This window comes from Ptychodera flava, chromosome 4 (genome assembly GCF_041260155.1).
Source record: "Ptychodera flava strain L36383 chromosome 4, AS_Pfla_20210202, whole genome shotgun sequence".
Classification (NCBI taxonomy): domain Eukaryota; kingdom Metazoa; phylum Hemichordata; class Enteropneusta; family Ptychoderidae; genus Ptychodera; species Ptychodera flava.
Window position 1 is genome coordinate 37,456,317 of NC_091931.1, and position 16,754 is coordinate 37,473,070.

At 37.0% G+C, this 16,754-nt stretch overlaps 1 protein-coding gene across 1 annotated transcript; it reads left to right on the forward strand.

Moving 5' to 3' along the window:
• The first annotated feature begins 9 nt into the window (after positions 1–9).
• Positions 10–16,426, forward strand: LOC139131659 (protein SGT1 homolog). The gene is made up of 12 exons (XM_070697814.1): positions 10–46; positions 3,444–3,492; positions 4,052–4,142; positions 5,111–5,180; positions 5,548–5,672; positions 6,411–6,451; positions 6,692–6,852; positions 7,116–7,212; positions 7,874–7,981; positions 10,699–10,789; positions 11,351–11,544; positions 14,046–16,426. Exons 1-12 carry the CDS (start codon positions 30–32, stop codon positions 14,151–14,153), a joined length of 1,152 nt encoding a protein of 383 aa, XP_070553915.1. The 5' UTR covers positions 10–29; the 3' UTR covers positions 14,154–16,426.
• The last annotated feature ends 328 nt before the right edge of the window (positions 16,427–16,754 follow it).

Here is a 16,754-nt window from a genome sequence, read left to right on the forward strand (position 1 = left end):
AAATGTCCCATGATCCTTAAACATTCAAGATGGCGGAGTTGTTCAGGTAAATAAGCTTCTAGAAAGTTTGCGTACAAACGTATCGCTGTTGGGACACTGAGCAGAAATGAAAGCGTGCGCAACTTTCTACCTGCGTCAACAATCGCACCAACCGAATCGTTGCAATAATTATCACTGTTTTCTAGGTTTTAGATCGTACCTACGTCAGAACCGATACTTCTACTAGCGAGTACAAGCGAGCATGCACTATATGCAAGCGAAACCATGCGTCTATGGCGAAACCGTTGCTGCGTATCCGTAGCGCTGCCACTCCCTGACTGTTTGTATGGGGGATTGGGGGCCCCACTCCCCCAAGGAGTGGCAGGGCTACGGATCCGCAGCAAGCGAAACCGTCACTGATATAAGTTATTACGGCTTGCATCAGTGACGGCATCGTTTGCATTGAGTCGGTTGCCTGTGATGCACGCACACATTTTTTTAGCTCACATTGGTATATATACTTAGTAAAGCTGCAAAATTGTAGCTCTATGGTGAGGCAGTCGGAGAGCTTTGGTTTTCACGACCTCCCCTACCAGTACAGCTACAATGTCGAAGGTCCTGTAGCGTTCAAAATAAGCGTGCCGCATATGGCGCGGCATTTTGATGTGAAATCCTGCATATTTACTGCATTTGGTCATACCTATTTATCACTACTGAAGATTAAACACTGTACTACACTAACCTTGTCCTTTATGGGGTTTGGTATTTGTTCAAACATGTCGATCGCGTTCCAAAACATTTCTGGGAGCCGCCATTACCAACTTCCCAGAAACGTGTGCAATGTTTATGGAATGCGATTGACGTTCAGTTCAGTTCAGTTCAGTTCAGTTCAGTTGAGGGATTTGACGTGCTTGAACGAATACCAAACCCCATAAACGACAAGGTTAGTGTAGTATAATGTGTAGTGTTCAGTAGTGATGCACCGGTATGACCAAATGCAGTAAATATGTGGGGTTTCACATCAAAATGCCATGCCATGTGCGGCGCACTTGTTTTGAACGCTACAGGGCCTTCGGCACTGTAGCTCTGCTGGTGAGCGAGGTCGCAAAATCCCAAACTCACTGACTGCTTCACTGTAATGCTACAGTTTTGTAGCTAAATAGTAAGTCTGTACACGTGTACGTATGTATGTATGTATGTAACTTAGCATGTGCGGATGTATGTCCGTCCACATCCAAATCTCTAAAACCACAGCACCTACCATCTAAGTATTCGCTGTACAGGTTCACCCTGGGGTGGAGATGTTAATTTGTTCAAATGAACATGTCAGTGTCAAAAATACGCAAATAAGATGAAAAGGAAATCCAGCAAATTGCCAAAACTCTGTAACCATAGGCCAGATTTGGTTGAAACTTGGTATGCAGTTTCTTTATGGTTACTTTAGTTAGATTGTTCAAATAGTTGTGAAATTTTTCTAGTAATATTTTTGGGGGAATTTTTCCTATTTTTGGTAAAAACGTCATCTTCTCTGAAAGTACTTGTCCCATTGCTTTGAAACATTGTATGCATGATCCTAGGGTTGTCCTCAGTTAGATTTATTTAAATTTTGGTGAAATTTTCATTTTGTAGTTTTGGGGGGAATTTTTCCTGTTTTTGGTCAAAAAATCTCTGAAAATGCTTGTCCCAATGCTTTGAAACTTCCACATTGTATATGTAAGTTGACCCTTAAACGGCTGTAGCAAAATTTGATAGCCAGCTACTTGCATATCCTCCTGTACGTGAACAATTGTTTTGCAAGAGCACTGTTGTAGTATGTACAAGTATGGAAGTAGTAGCAGAGACAAGGGTCTACAGCCATTGGTACTAAATATGTATCGTGTATAACACTTCTACTAGCCAGCTTGGGTGCTAGTATGTATGATGTAATGTTGAAAGAAACCTGTTTGGTTTTTGAACAAGCAATATACTAGTAGATGCATTGTGATATCTTTATTGACAGCACACAGTCAGCATACTCTAGTGTACTAAAATAATTTTGGGGGAATATCCATAGGCTAGAAAATTCAGAGCCACACCTGATAAGTCATGCTCATGATATGCTTTTATGATAGTTACCTGAATAAAGCTGATCATGGTGAAAATATGTGACTTTTGTCGGTATGCAAAGGTATAATTCTCTGAATTTTAAGACGTGTGTTGATATGTACCAGCAATGGTATTGTCCTTCAGGATCAACATTGAAATTTGGCTGTTCACAAATGACTTTATTGTTCTCTCATAAATATGCACAAATAAATACAGTATAACCTGTCGGAATTGAACCATTCAGGGGCTGAGAAAATTGTTCGGTTTAGAGAGCTGTTTGGTTTATAGAGGTCCTTTTCACATAGAGTTCTATTATTGGAATAGGACTGGGAAACGGGTTCAGTGTAGACAGGTTTCCAGTTTAGACAGGGTTTGGTGTAGACAAGTTTCACTATATTTGTCTGCATCTGCAGATTATGCTTTTGGAAATTGCGCATGTAAGAGTGACAAAAATACATCTTAAGTAGGTGATTGCAAGGTACAATAACAGTCAAGCACTATAACAGTAGCAAACTTTGTCCGTATTTCAAGCAGCAGTGTCGAATGGAGTTATAAATGAATAGAAATCCATAAGCACATGGAATATATTTTGTCTCAGTATTACTTCAGTGTTACCACATCAATACTTGCATTAGTCCCTGTATTTGGGTCAAATTTGGCCACTGGACATTGAGGTCAATTTTACAATGACATCTAAAGATTATGCCAATATGTGGTCACTGCTTGGATCAATTTTTGTGTCACTGAAGCAACAACTCTAAAAGCAAGGCATTTGTTAACAGTAAAAGTAATCTTTCAGTTTTTAATTTGTTTGTTAAAGAAGAAACCAGTCTTACAGAGAACGCCACATTAACCCGTCAAGCCATTTAGCAAAATGCCTTGTAAAACAGAGAGTCATTTGGCCAGATAACAAGTAAATTGGCAGTCAACTTCAGTGGTCTGGTACAGGGATTGTAATACAAAAGTCAGCAGGAAGCCCAACTCTGGCCATAAAATTGATACTGATACTACAGGCTGCGTAAACATCGCACAGTGGTACAAACCATTTCTCTCATGGTGTATCTTAGAAAATAAACTGAATCGAATGAAGAATAATTCACAATTGACACTGATTGAGATTACCCGCTGATTTTAGAGTTTGCAATTGCTGTACCCAACCAGTGAAGTTGATCGCCAATTTGTTTGTTATCTGGCCAAATGACTCCCTGTCTCACTAAGCATTTTGCTAAATGGCTTGACGGGTTAATGTGGTGTTCTCTGTACATCAGTCTTAGGTAAGCCCCTATCCAGACTGGAAACTTGACTCTGCCAAATGCAACACAAGCCGAGAAAATTTCAACAAACTCACGTTATCATTGTATTTTTCTAACTTTTTTCAGCAAAGCAAATGAAGCGTTTGTCGATGAAAATTATGGAGAAGCCATAAAGGTATAAATATCTAAAAGTTGGTTCAGAAATTCTTGATTATTATAAAGTTAAGCCATTCTTTTGCTCAAGGCAACTCTTCAAGATTGGGTAGAAGCTATGTTGCTGTGTTGTCATGTAAGCAATAGCAAGAAAACAGCAATGTAATGTGTAGTTTGCATGTTACTTATAAGACAAATTATGCAAAAAAAAAATTTAACTTGTTGTAACAGTGTTTGTTTTGTGTTGGTTATTGTTCACTGATTCTTTTTGCTAAGTCTGGAAGACATATGCTCCTGTACGACTTTTGCATTTTCATAAAACTACCTAAATAGTCAAATTATTTCAATATTTAGGTTAAATCCAAAATGTGAATGGACCGTGGTACTAACAAAACCAGATGCACTAAATTGTGCAGAAATACATGCATTTCCATACGCGTTTGTGCACATGCGTTGATTTATACCACCATCAAATGATCTCTTGGGCATACTGAGTCTGTAGAACACACTGGGTCCTGTTTATTTCGAAATAAAAACCATGGGCATGTCTGGAATGTATCAATGACTCTGCTTCATTACAGCTGTACTCACAAGCTATCGAACAAGACGCTGAGAAAACAGAGTATTTCTTAAAAAGAGCACAGACGTACATCAAACTAGAAGAATATACAAGTAAGTATCTTTGCTGTAATAACAGGGTAAAGGCCACAGCATTTTCTCAACTTACGCCATTTACGAGTGGCAGTAGGAACCCAGGTGAGGTAACCGCCAACCAGCATCCAACTGACCAATGGGGAGTAAAAGTCCCTTTCTTAACCCTTTCTTAACCCAAAAAATTACAGAAAAATTCATAAAAATTGGTAAAATGTTGCACTTAAATTTAGTGGGAAAAAAATTACAGCACTCAAAGGGTTAAGAGTACAACACTATGCTAGAGTCTTGAACTCACCATCCTCTGATTTTTAGTCCACTACTCCAGCCACATCAGGGTCTTTGGCTTCCTTTGATCTCATTACTTATCAGTTACATAGCAGTCTCAAGGTTTTGAGTCATATCATATATGTTTCATGTGAAAGATGGTAAATATTACTTGTTCATTGCTTGATGTTCATACTGTAATGGTATGGATTACCCATGGCCCACAACCTACGTGTGTCACAAACATAGGAACAATATAATTTTCACCAAGAGAGGCAGGGTTATGGGGATGACAAGCACTTAACATTGGGATGATACAGACTTTCTTTACCTGTCAAAACCAACCCGGGACAGTAGGGCCTGGCATAAACCATTCAGAAACTACCATATTTTGTTAATGATAGTGTGGAATTTCAAATCTTACTGCAGTGACACTACCTCAGCTGTATGTTTATACATTTGCAAATAGGAAAACCACTGTTTGAAGTAGCAGCTGAAAGGATTACAGCTGATCAATGTTTTAATCCAAGTTCTGATCTCCATCCCAGTTCATCAGTCTCATCAAATCTGCCAGATTTACTGACGTTCTGTAGACTGCTTGTGTACAATGACCCAATGAGATACAAATCTTGCACATTCAGCAAGCCAGATTTTCACATTTTGGCTTGAAAGTTGACATTAGATTCTTTTTTTTTTTCTCACTTTTTCTTTTTTTTTGATAGATGCTGTCACAGATACAGAAAAAGCAGTAGAACTTGATCCAAAGAATTCAAAGTGTTTCTTGAGGAAAGGGTAAGATACGTGTGATTTGCTACAACTCCAGATAGAACCTTTCAGTAGGAAGATGGAATAATTTGCTTGTTCCAACATTTGCGAATACCAATCATTTGATACAAAAAGGATCACATTCAACTCAGATATAGTGAAGAAACTAAAAATGTATTCTAAAGACCCAAATCCAATATGCAGGCAGTCACCTTTTGATTTTAAAGTTAATATAAAACTTGCATACATAAAGTTTTCTTCATGTGCTTTTGAACTGCTTACCCACAGATATGTTTAATTCAATTTGCAGTCTCCTTTTAACCAAGATCCAACTTACTGTATACCTGTGCTAATCTGTGGTATTCTTGATTAACTTTGTTCGTGTGCATTTCAGGATTGCACTGTTTCATTTAGAGAAGTTTCAAGACGCAAAGACAGCGTTTGTTGAGGGCCAACAACTAGACTCCAGTGAATCATCATTTAAGACCTGGATCAGAAAATGTGAAGCTGAGTTAGATTGTAAGTGATATTTGACATCTTTCTCAGACCTGTAAAGTTTTCAAAGTTTTGAAATTATGAATGCAGCTGAGACCTACTCACTAACATGTTTTGCTGCTGATTCTAAAAATAACCAAATAGATAGACCTAGTATCAGTGTTTTGTTGTCCAAAAAAATATTTGGCCAGTATTTTTCAGTCCATGGTCAGGGCTCAGTGACTAAATGTTGTGAAGTCCTAACAGAAGCAAAATCAAACACTTTTAGCACACAGTCCTTTTTTCACCTTTAAAAAACATACCCAGGTCAGTTTTGTTTTTTTTTGAAATTTTTGCCAAAATTTTGATCAAAAGCCGTAGCCAATGAAATGTGATATCCATTTGGTCAAAAATTATCAAAAAATTACACAAAATTTCATAAATTTGGTAAAATGTTGCACAAAAAATTTGGCTGGAAAAATTAAAGCACTCAAAGAGATAATACAAAATGAGAAGGTGCCATTTTCTCAGTCCGCAGTTTTATTCAGCTATGATGCCGCTACAATTATGCGGACAATTGGTGTAGATGATAAAGCATTCTTTATTGATTACATCAACAAGCCCTGATGATGGCAGTCAGTGCTGAGAACACTTATTTGGCAGGTACACTTCTGTGAAGAAACTGCCTGCACACCAGCAGCAACTTGTGCCATCATCCAGTAGTTGCGCTCACTAGAAAAGAATGTTGCTCCTCTTGTGACCTTTTCATTGTTACATTTTCAGTGGAACAAATGGAAGAATCTAGTTCACAGACGACAGGAGAGGTAAGACACTTAATTCCTGCAATAGAAACTTCATCTGGAGTACTAAAAGTGTGCATTACCATCAAAAGTTTTGTTTTTATAGCACCATGATTGCATTGCAGAATATTTTGCCAAGAGATTATTCAAGTTTATGCCAGGGATGGAGGGGTCTAAAAGGTAGCACGCTCCATTTTTGGTTAGTTTTATTTTTCTACTCTAGAATTGCATGCCATGTATCTCTTATTATAATTTGTTACACAGCCTGTTGTTGGAGTAGCCAGCAGTAGCGGAGAAGTCAAAACAACAGCAACAGAATCAGCGGCAGCCCCTGATAGCACAGAACCTTCAACGTCAACCGCTGCAAAAGCGAGTGAAACAATAGCACAAGCCCAACCCCCGTCTGCTCCATTTCAGAAAATAAGGTGGGTAGACATCATTGGTATCAACCAAACAGAGCTCTATATCTAGGAGATGTGTAAGAGAAACTGTTTAGCGTAGAGTGTGCCTCAGGAATAGATATTTGGACATGTCAGCTTTTTCTGGGCACCCTGAAAATCAATGCTGTTTTCTACCAACTTGGCATAATTAGGGATTTACGGTTAAGATGAAGCAACAAATTTTGTAATACTGAATACCCTGTTACAAAAAATTTATTGTTGTGAAATGCGGTCATTGTATATTTTAGGCATGACTGGTATCAAACGGAAACACATGTTGTGGTCACGATTATGATCAAAAATGCCAAGAGTGACCAGGTGCAGGTGGACTTCACAGACAAAACTGTAAGTATGACAGTTGAAGAAATGTTTTTTGTTACGTTGACAGGTTTTATCAAGAGCTGATCATCACCTTGGTCATTGTCAGTATGTACATTACGTCATTAGAACGTTGTTCTACTAGTTTACATTGTCATCCCTTCTAACAGTGGGATGTAGTTTCTCAGAGTGGATCTTCAAGGCTGTGGATGTGTTTTGAGGGTTAATTTCATTGTTACAGTTATGGGATATGGTTCATCCTACTTTCTGTCTCCTTTCGTGTGTCTTGATGTGTTATTGAAATGATTTAGTTCACCCTTCATACAAGAACATTTAAAGTGTTCATAAGAATTTTTTCTCATGCATGAAATCACAGCATCTATGTGAAATATGCAAAATCAGAGATGCTCAGTGTTTGAGATATGTAACAGTCCTATGGCCAGTTTGTTCATGAATATGCAGGAACTGTCTGGTTGTGTGGCTACTTAAACGGAATAATTCGAGACCCCTCAAGTAGAAATCTCATCACCTGCAAATTGTTACAGAGTACCATTGAATACCCTCATCTGTATATCTGTTCATATCATCTGTTCATTTTCATGAATCTTACACAGCTGAGATTGTTTCCAGATTATTTTGTAAGGTCTTGCTTGATTGGGAAATACATTTCTACACTTTACACATTTAGGTTAGTGTGACAGTGAAGCTACCTAGCGACAGTGATTACAACTTGGAGTTGGATCTTGCTCACAGCATTGTACCAGACAAGTCAGTTACAAAAGTACTCGGGTCAAAGGTGAGTAGTTCATATTGGGTTCACTGTCTTTTTGATCACGCAGAGTGCATGCCCATTGCACTTTCAAAGTACTAACCCTTTGAGTGCAAAGGTCAGTATTTGTTGCTTTCATAAAATATAACCCAAGACAGTTTGTTTCAGATCCAGACAATTATTTTTAGCTACTATAGACTATAGTCTATAGAAGCTATTGGGATGGGTATCCGTTCGGCGTCCGGCGTCAGTCTGTATGTATGTATGTATGTATGTATGTATGTATGTATGTCTGTTTGTGAGGCGTCCGTCCACTCAAATATTTTGAGAACCACAGTACTTACTGATTTGATATTTGTTGTGTAGATGAAAAATATGATTTTGAGAAACTGTTTTTTTTAATTTTTTGATATTGTTGAAAATAGGCAAATTAATGCCAAAAAAGGCGTTTTTTGTAAAAAATCTTCTTCTCCATAACCGCTGGGCAGACAGCTTTGTTATTTGGTATACAGGTCCCTAGGGACCACCAAACTTAGATTTGTTCAAATTGTGATGAAATATGCAAATCTGTATTTTTAAGGACTTTTTTTGTCACTTTTGATCAAAACTTGACTTACATTGTGTGTAATTCTTGTACTGTATAAACCCTATCAATTCACTCAGAAAAAAATAATTAATATGATTTTAAATAATTGAATTAATTAGGAAATCATCAAAGCCAAGCTAATTTTAGTGTAGAATTATCAGAAAATTCAACTTTTTTGACAGTTCATAGTGAAATGCTTACCATCTTGGAGGATTAAAACATGTAAAGGCAACTTTCCTGAATCCCAACTTTGACATATTCTAAACCGTCATCTATTGTGCCCTGTATGTTATCTAAAAGAAATTGCTCATAATAGTTTGTCATGATAGGGTGGTCAAATAAATAGAAAAAGAGAAAGTTCTAATTTCCATTTATGGTTGACTTGGTAAGGATAAAATAAAATTACTTTTTGGGGGAAAAAAATAGAGTGGTCAATTAAAAGAGTGGTCAAAGTGATAGGGTTTTTATGGTAAAGCTGGGCTGTAAGACTCCTCATGTGCTATTTATAGCAATTATGCAATCTGTGTAAACAGTGCAAGGAAAGTGTTACATGATGCTTCTGATGACCTTGAACTTCTTAAGTTTCAAACTTTTGTCTCTTCAGTGTGCTTTCTCTGAGTACGTACAGTCTCAACTTATTCAACAGAACTTACTTACAATGTTAATTTGAAAGTTAAAATGTGCTTGGTTAATAGGATGAAAATACTGATAAAAAGATAACCAACTTAAGAGTCTTTATAACCTGACAGATATGCTGTTTTTTATGACAAAAATCTTGATTTAAGCAAGTCTTGTTTACTTTAATTAGAATGTAATTAACTCTCGTTTATTAGCTACTATAGACTAATATAGTCTATAAGAAGCTATTGGGATGGGTATCTGTCCGGCGTGCACTGTCAGTATGTATGTAGAGTGTATGTATGTATGTATGTATGTATGTATGTATGTCCATTTGTGAGGCGTCCGTCCACTCAAATATCTTGAGAACTGCAGTACTTACTGATTTGATATTTGTTGTGTGGATAAAATATATGATTTTGAGAAACTGTTTTTATTAATTTTTGATATTGTTGAAAATATGCAAATTAGCACCAAAAAAGGTGGTTTTGGTAAAAAATCTTCTTCATAACCACTGGTCAGACAGCTTTGTTATTTGGTATACAGGTCCCTAGGGATAACCCGACTTAGATTTGTTAAAATTGTGATGAAATATGCAAATCTGTATTTTTACGGAATTTTTTTTCTATTTTTGGTCAGGCCATCCTGAAATGAGCTATCAAAGATATCCACCTTCCTCATCAATACATGTGTCACAAAAGGTTATTTTCTACATAACACAGCAGAGCTCTGTCAACTGTTGAGTCGCTTGTTTTTTCAAAACCGCTGGTCAGACAGCTTTAATATTTGGTTTACAGGTCCCTAGGATGACCTTAGTGAGATAATTTCATACAGTCAGGAAATACTTAATTTTGTACCATGTCTATAGTAGTTTCAGGGACTTTGGCCCTATGTTTTCATTTAGGGGATACTTTTACAGATTAATCCCAAAAGTTTGATCAAAAACTGTAGCCAATGAAAAAGATGCTCATTTGATCCAAGTTGTCATAACAGTAGTAATCTAATAAATATCAAACAGTCACTGAAAAATTCGTAAAATTTGCTAAACTGTAGCACTAAAATTTTGATGGAAAAATTGCAGCACTCAAAGGGTCAACCATGTCACTAAATTGTAAGTGCTCAAGGTAAAAGTGCATTTGTAAGTGTAAACAGATGGGAGTGAGAGCCATCAGCAAAATTACCCATCAGTCACTGCGCCATGACATGTTCATGCAGTTTTCATATTAAAATATAAACAAGACGTCTTTGTGATCATTATAGCCAGCACTTTCAAACAGTAGATTGAAATGGACTTGGAAATTGACATTTTTCATTCAAATTCCTATTTGCATCATCGAATATGACTTTGGTACAAATGTCATAGCCTCCATATGGGTATTCAACCCTAGTTATCTGTAACTCTTGGTGAAGTAGATTGTAGAAATGGAGGTTAGGCTGTAGACAAATACACGTGCACACCCTGCATCATATACACGCTTCCCTGCATTTGATTTCATTGATGTGAGTCTATCCTTTCTTGCTACTCATCACTCATTATCAGATTGAGTTGAAACTTAAGAAAGTTGAAGGCATCAGGTGGTCGTTGTTGGAGGGCACAGATGACCTACCCAAGGCGGCAGCAAAGAGCTCAGGTAATGTGCCGTAAGTTGTCCATGTAAAGGTACTTACACATTTACTGAAAGAAGTATGGATAGCCGCTTAATCATCCAAGACAACTGCTAATTCTTTTGTGTACACATCTCTGTGGCAAAATTAGAGCTTTTCAAGGCGAGATGAGGCGTGAAAATGTTGATTCTTCAACAAAAAAGGAAGTTGCCCAGACCTTTCCTGCCATAAAGCTGTTCATATTGCCAAATTCCCTGGCATATTTTATCATGCATTACTTGTGTAGAAAGACCACTGTTCTTGATTTTGCTTGAGCACTAAACCATTTTCACCCAGCCTAACCACAAGCCAGTAGGGACTCACCCTCCTGTCAAGTCAGGCTACCAGATATGTACAGATTTTTTACAAAACATATACAAAGTGATTCAAGTTCAAGCTGTGTACACTCCAACAGAGACAAAATGCCCGTGAAAAAAATCAGTGTTTAACAAATATCCGATGGCTGTATTTATGCATGTGTAGCACACACGGTGAACAACCCTTGCTGACTGTGTATTCAAAAGTGTGAATAAAATCTTCCGTTACAGCATCCAAGCCGGATGAAGTCCACAAGTATCCGTCTTCCAGTCAACATTCTAAAGACTGGGACAAACTTGCCCGAGATGTGGATGAAGAAGAAAAAGATTCCAAACAGGAAGGTGATGCTGCACTGAACCAGCTGTTTCAGCAAATCTATGCAGATGGGACGGATGAGGTGAAGAGGGCCATGAATAAGTCTTTTGTGAGTATCACCAAACTCTCATGTCTGTTTACACACACCTAGCTCCTGCTCTTAGCTTTTTCATTTTAAATTACTATATTCTATGACCATTTGTTTTCCTTTACCCAGGTATGCACATCCATAACAAGTGCAGTTTCTTTGTTGGCTATTAAACACTGTGGTGAAAGCAGCATCTTTATCTTCTAAACTTTAACACCTTGGGATGACTTTCTTCATGTTTGATTAAATTATGGAGTGTTTGTGTGTAACTATCGTGGGCAGCGGAAGCTGCTTGTACAATGATGTTCCAGTGTGCTATGCTGATTCTAATCAAATTGGAGCCCAGTGTCCTTTACATTTTTTAGCTCCCATATATATGCATATGTATATATGCAAATGGGAGGTATTCGTATAAGGTGGAAAAATGTCGTCTGTATGTATGTATGTATATATGTATGTATGTATGTATGTATGTATGTCCGTCCACATCAAAAACTCCTAAACCGTAGCACCTACTGTCTTAGTATTTGGTGTACAGGTGCACCTAAGGGTGGAGATGTGAATTTGTTCAAATGAACATGTCAGTGCCAAAAATATGCAAATGAGGGAAAAACAGGAAAAATCCTGCAAATGGCTAAAACTCAGTAAGCATTGGTCAGATTTGGTTGAAATTGGTATGCAGATTTCTTTAGGTATTCTAAATTATGTGTGCAAAAATTGGGATGAAATTTGCATGTTTGTATTTTTAGGGTATTTTTTCCATTTTTAGTCAAAAAATCTTGTTCTCTGAAATCGCTTGTCTGATTGCTATGAAACTTAATATACATGTTCCTCAGGATGACCTCAGTCATGCTTGTACAAATTGTATTGATATTGTCATATTTGTAATTTTGGGGCAATTTTCCCAATTTTTGATAAAAAAAAAATTAATCCAAAAACTACTGATTTGATAGCTTTGATATTTGGTATACAGGTATCTAAGATTAATCTCAATATAATGTATTAAAGGTATGATGAAACTGGCAATATTTTTTATTTTGGGGGCAATTTTTGCCTTTTTTGGTCAAAAAATTTTTCTCCTAAAACTTCTGATCTGGTAGCTTTGATATCTAGTGTACAGGTTCCTAGGGTTTATGTTAAAATTAGATATATTCAAAATGAGGATGAAATATGCAATTTTGTATTTTGGGGGCAATTTTTCTCATTTTTGGTCAAAAAATTGTTTCTCAAAATTTACCAGTCTGATTGCTTTGATATTTAGAGTAAACCGGTTCTTAGGGTTTTTGTTAATAAGATAAATTGAAATTAAGTTGAAATCCGGAATTTTGAATTTTTGGGGCAACTTTGCGAAACTGTCAGTTTTGCTGGGATATCTTTCATTTTGTATTTTTAAGATTTTTTTTGGTAATTTTATACCTACTGGAACTAAGAGTATATAATGTGGTGATTTAGTAAGCATTTGATATAGTAAACTGTATTTGGTGTTGAAATGCGGTAAAAAAATCCTTGCAGATTTTGAAAAAATTTCAAACAAATGCCAATAAAAAATTCAGCCAGAGAAGGTTTGACAAAAAGAAAAGGTGGGAGAGTGGGGAAAAAAGAATGTACAATGGATCGGATAAAAAAGATAATGTACCTAATCGCTCTTCCAGACACCACCCCTTATCAAATGGTCCACCCCGATGTATTTTTGTGCGCAATTAACCATGCAGTGTATTTTAGTTTAAGATGTCAAGTTAGGTAAGGATTTGAAAGGAATAGTCAAGTTCACCACAGTTTAACTTTATCTCTTGTGTCATCATCCTTGTGTAATTGGTTAAGTTTGTAAGTTGTTCCAGATGTGGATGCACCAGCTGGAAGAAAACAATGTTTACTTTTCCCTGTAGAGTTTCTGAGTTGATGATTGTATGTTGAAATTTCTCCATGTATCTGGTGTATGGGCAAAGTGTAAACATTGGTTGCATGTTATGTATTTCAGTCTATGTCAAATATTGTAAATGAAAAATCAAGAACAGTTTACTGTGTGCTTGTAATATTTGTCAATACTTATACTGCCTTGCAGATTGATTGTCTTAAAGATTATCACAGAAGTAGAAAAGGAAAAGAAACTAATCAAATTGCTGTAATATATTCACTGTCAGTGCCTGTATAGGCCTATACTTAACTATTTTATCATTACATTCAGCTGTTTGTTATACCGGTATCTTTATCACTCTCCATGGGCCAAGGCATACTTGGGGTCAATGTCATCACTCTGTGCCAGTCTGTGTATGTCAGTCTGTCTGTATATGTATGTCCATGTTTCATACAATTGTTGACTTGTTTTGATAACTATATGGGAGCGAACAGTGATGTTGTCACTATTTTTGTTCATAGCGGTCAACCAGTCAATGCTACCTGCTTTGCTCCATTAATTTCTACCAAGTACATTGCATTGTATTTCAGTACCTAAACTGTTGCATGAACTCTTTTGTGAATTATCTAAACCAAACATGAACTTTGATTTTGCTATATCCAAACAGGTGGAGTCAGGTGGCACTGTCCTCAGCACAAACTGGAAAGAAATAGGCGACAAGAAGACGGAAGTAAAACCGCCGGATGGCATGGAATGGAAAACGTATGATAAATAGACAACTTGATGCCTTCATAATCACCTCAACAGAGTTTCTGAACAGAGAATTTCACAAAGTAAATAATATTCATCTGCCAGAACGGCCAAAATTAATCTGTAAAGGCCACCCCATATCTCTTCATTAAAGATACAGTTTTGTCTGTTTTTTTATAACTATTTGCGCAAAATTAAAGACAGCTCTTTCAATCCTTTCACCACCATGGTTTAGCCCAAACCCATTGTTATCAATGGTGATTGCTGACCTGTTTACAGGGAACCAGGGGTGAACAGGGCAACACTCCCTAGTGCTGAACATGTAGAAAGCTGCAGAAATGAAAACTCATTCTTACACTCCGATAATTGTGAAGATGTAGTATAATAATGCTATTCGTGGAAGCAATGCATAATTTATCACTGATTTGCATGTTTTTGCATTGTATACATTCTTTTATGCTGGTATGGTTTTCCTTAAAAATACCCTGCAGTCATATTAATCTGTAAAGATTTCTTTTTGGTCACTCAAAGTGTTTGTGGATCATCTTGAACTTATGGAATTTGCCATTGAGCTTGTGCATGTCCATGTCAATTATTTTGTAAAGACTGCACAATGTTACTGATACATATATCCAGTTTCTGTTCTGTAAATGAAATTTCCAGAGCAACGAATTTCAATAATCTCAATTTTTTTCTGCCATGTCAATTGATCTGCAGTCATAGGCCTGGTCATGTATAATGAATAAGTACAATGTAATCAGATGTTCTAAATGTGTCTCAGACACTACATGGGACATGCTACTGTCATAATTATTAGGATCTATTTTTCAACACTGGAAAGTTTGCATATTGTACGCAAAAAGCTACAAAAAATCAATTCTTACCCCCATCCAACCTCCCTGTGATGAATTTTCCAGGATTAAAATGTTGTTCGAGGGACAGTTTATAAAAAAATAATTATTGACTTTCAGCAAATTTCACCTGTAGAATCATGTTGAACATATTCATAGACCGCAACATGTATTGCTTTTTGCTTGTGCAGTACAAAGAAAGAGACTTTTTCCCCTGGAGAAGTAGGCTATGCAGAAAACCCTAAAAGGGGCCTGGTGGCCTTCTGAAAGTTCTAGCTTATTCTTTTACTTTGCTATGTATAAAAAAGTGAACATCTCAACTGTGATGACATGCTTGCACCGCCTACATACATACTATTGGCAATAACAAGGTTTAATATATCCAGCATACAATAAATATGGACTTGGCAGAGCGAGAAGTGACTTGAAAGTGCTTTGATGCGTCATTGTTTTGTCAGTGTAGGAACAGTTTCTTCACCATTCTCTCAGATATTATTCAACCTTTGAAGTGTCTTTGAAGGCAAGTCACATGTAAAACCACGAGTGTAAGGCTGGCGTCATCCTCATCCTCAGGCGAAGATGATGCCGAGTATGACACTTGCAGTGTCAACTTCGACAATGCCCGACTGTGTCCAATGGAATGATAAGTGTATAAGTGAGTGTAAAAATATACTCTCAGTTGTATAGAACTTTAAATATTAATTAAAACACCGTGGCCTTTGTCTTTTATAATTTTCAGTAACTTCTTATGTAAATATCCGTGTTCCCACAATGTGGTTACAACACAACATTCTTAGCCATACATTTGAATGCTTCATGTTTGTTGTTCCTTGAAATCCAAATTATGTCAACTATTCAGGTCATAATAGTTATTCAAGTACTTGTACATGGTTTCTTATGTTTAACACTTTCATATCCCATTGCATGGTGGCAATTTAAAGTTTTTGGTGAATTTTGTCATTTATCCCGCATTGGGCAAAGTCACATCGGCATTCTTTGGATGATGCTGAAGCTGATGCGAAGTAGTGTCATTTTCAGGGTCAGCTACAAGGGTCACTTGAAGGTGAGAATGAGGATGACGCCAAATTTACACTCTTTGTAAAGGCAAATAATATCATAGGTCACCATGGGGTCAGGGGTCACCTGGTCAACAAAAAGTATCCATCAGGTAATTAATGAAATGCTGAGAAATGTATCCCAAAGTTCCCTTGTACCATAAAAAAGGTATTGTTGAAGATAATGATATTGGTGATTTTTAATGACTTTAGAAGAGTCATACTGTGATTAAATGTACGAATTTCAGTGTATACTAGAAGCCCTCATTTGCTGAGCGCAGACTTCGCTGCGGTTTTATTGTCGCGTGTGCAGTTAGATGGATACTGTGGTGTTGTAGTACTATGGTCTGTACTCAATAATTTTGAATAAACATCCCTTTGCATTTATGGAATTCTTCTATATGCATGAGTTTTTTGAAGATGAGTTTTGAAAGGCTGTGCGCATATTCCCATTGACCTGGTAAAGTTTGTTGAAATCATCTGATGTTACAGAGCGGCTTTGATGGCTGCAAGGTGACTGAGAACTGTACATTGTGAGTGAGTTCATTTCTGATTGAGAATATTCGACCCTGGGCCGACAGCTTTGCTGGTGGACGGAATTGTCCGTGAGGCTGTCTTTCACCCAGTTAAGCAATGTATTCATTGCTTTGTGTGATAGTGGGTATGAGTGTGAATGCTTCATAAACTTCAAAAAGAGTGGAGGGGTCGCAGTCAAAGGAA

Coding starts and splice junctions, on each gene's coding strand:
- LOC139131659 (XM_070697814.1), top strand. Junction 4,143..5,110: donor CAAACTAGAAGAATATACAA/GTAAGTATCTTT, acceptor TTTTTTTGATAG/ATGCTGTCACAGATACAGAA. Junction 5,181..5,547: donor AAGTGTTTCTTGAGGAAAGG/GTAAGATACGTG, acceptor TGTGCATTTCAG/GATTGCACTGTTTCATTTAG.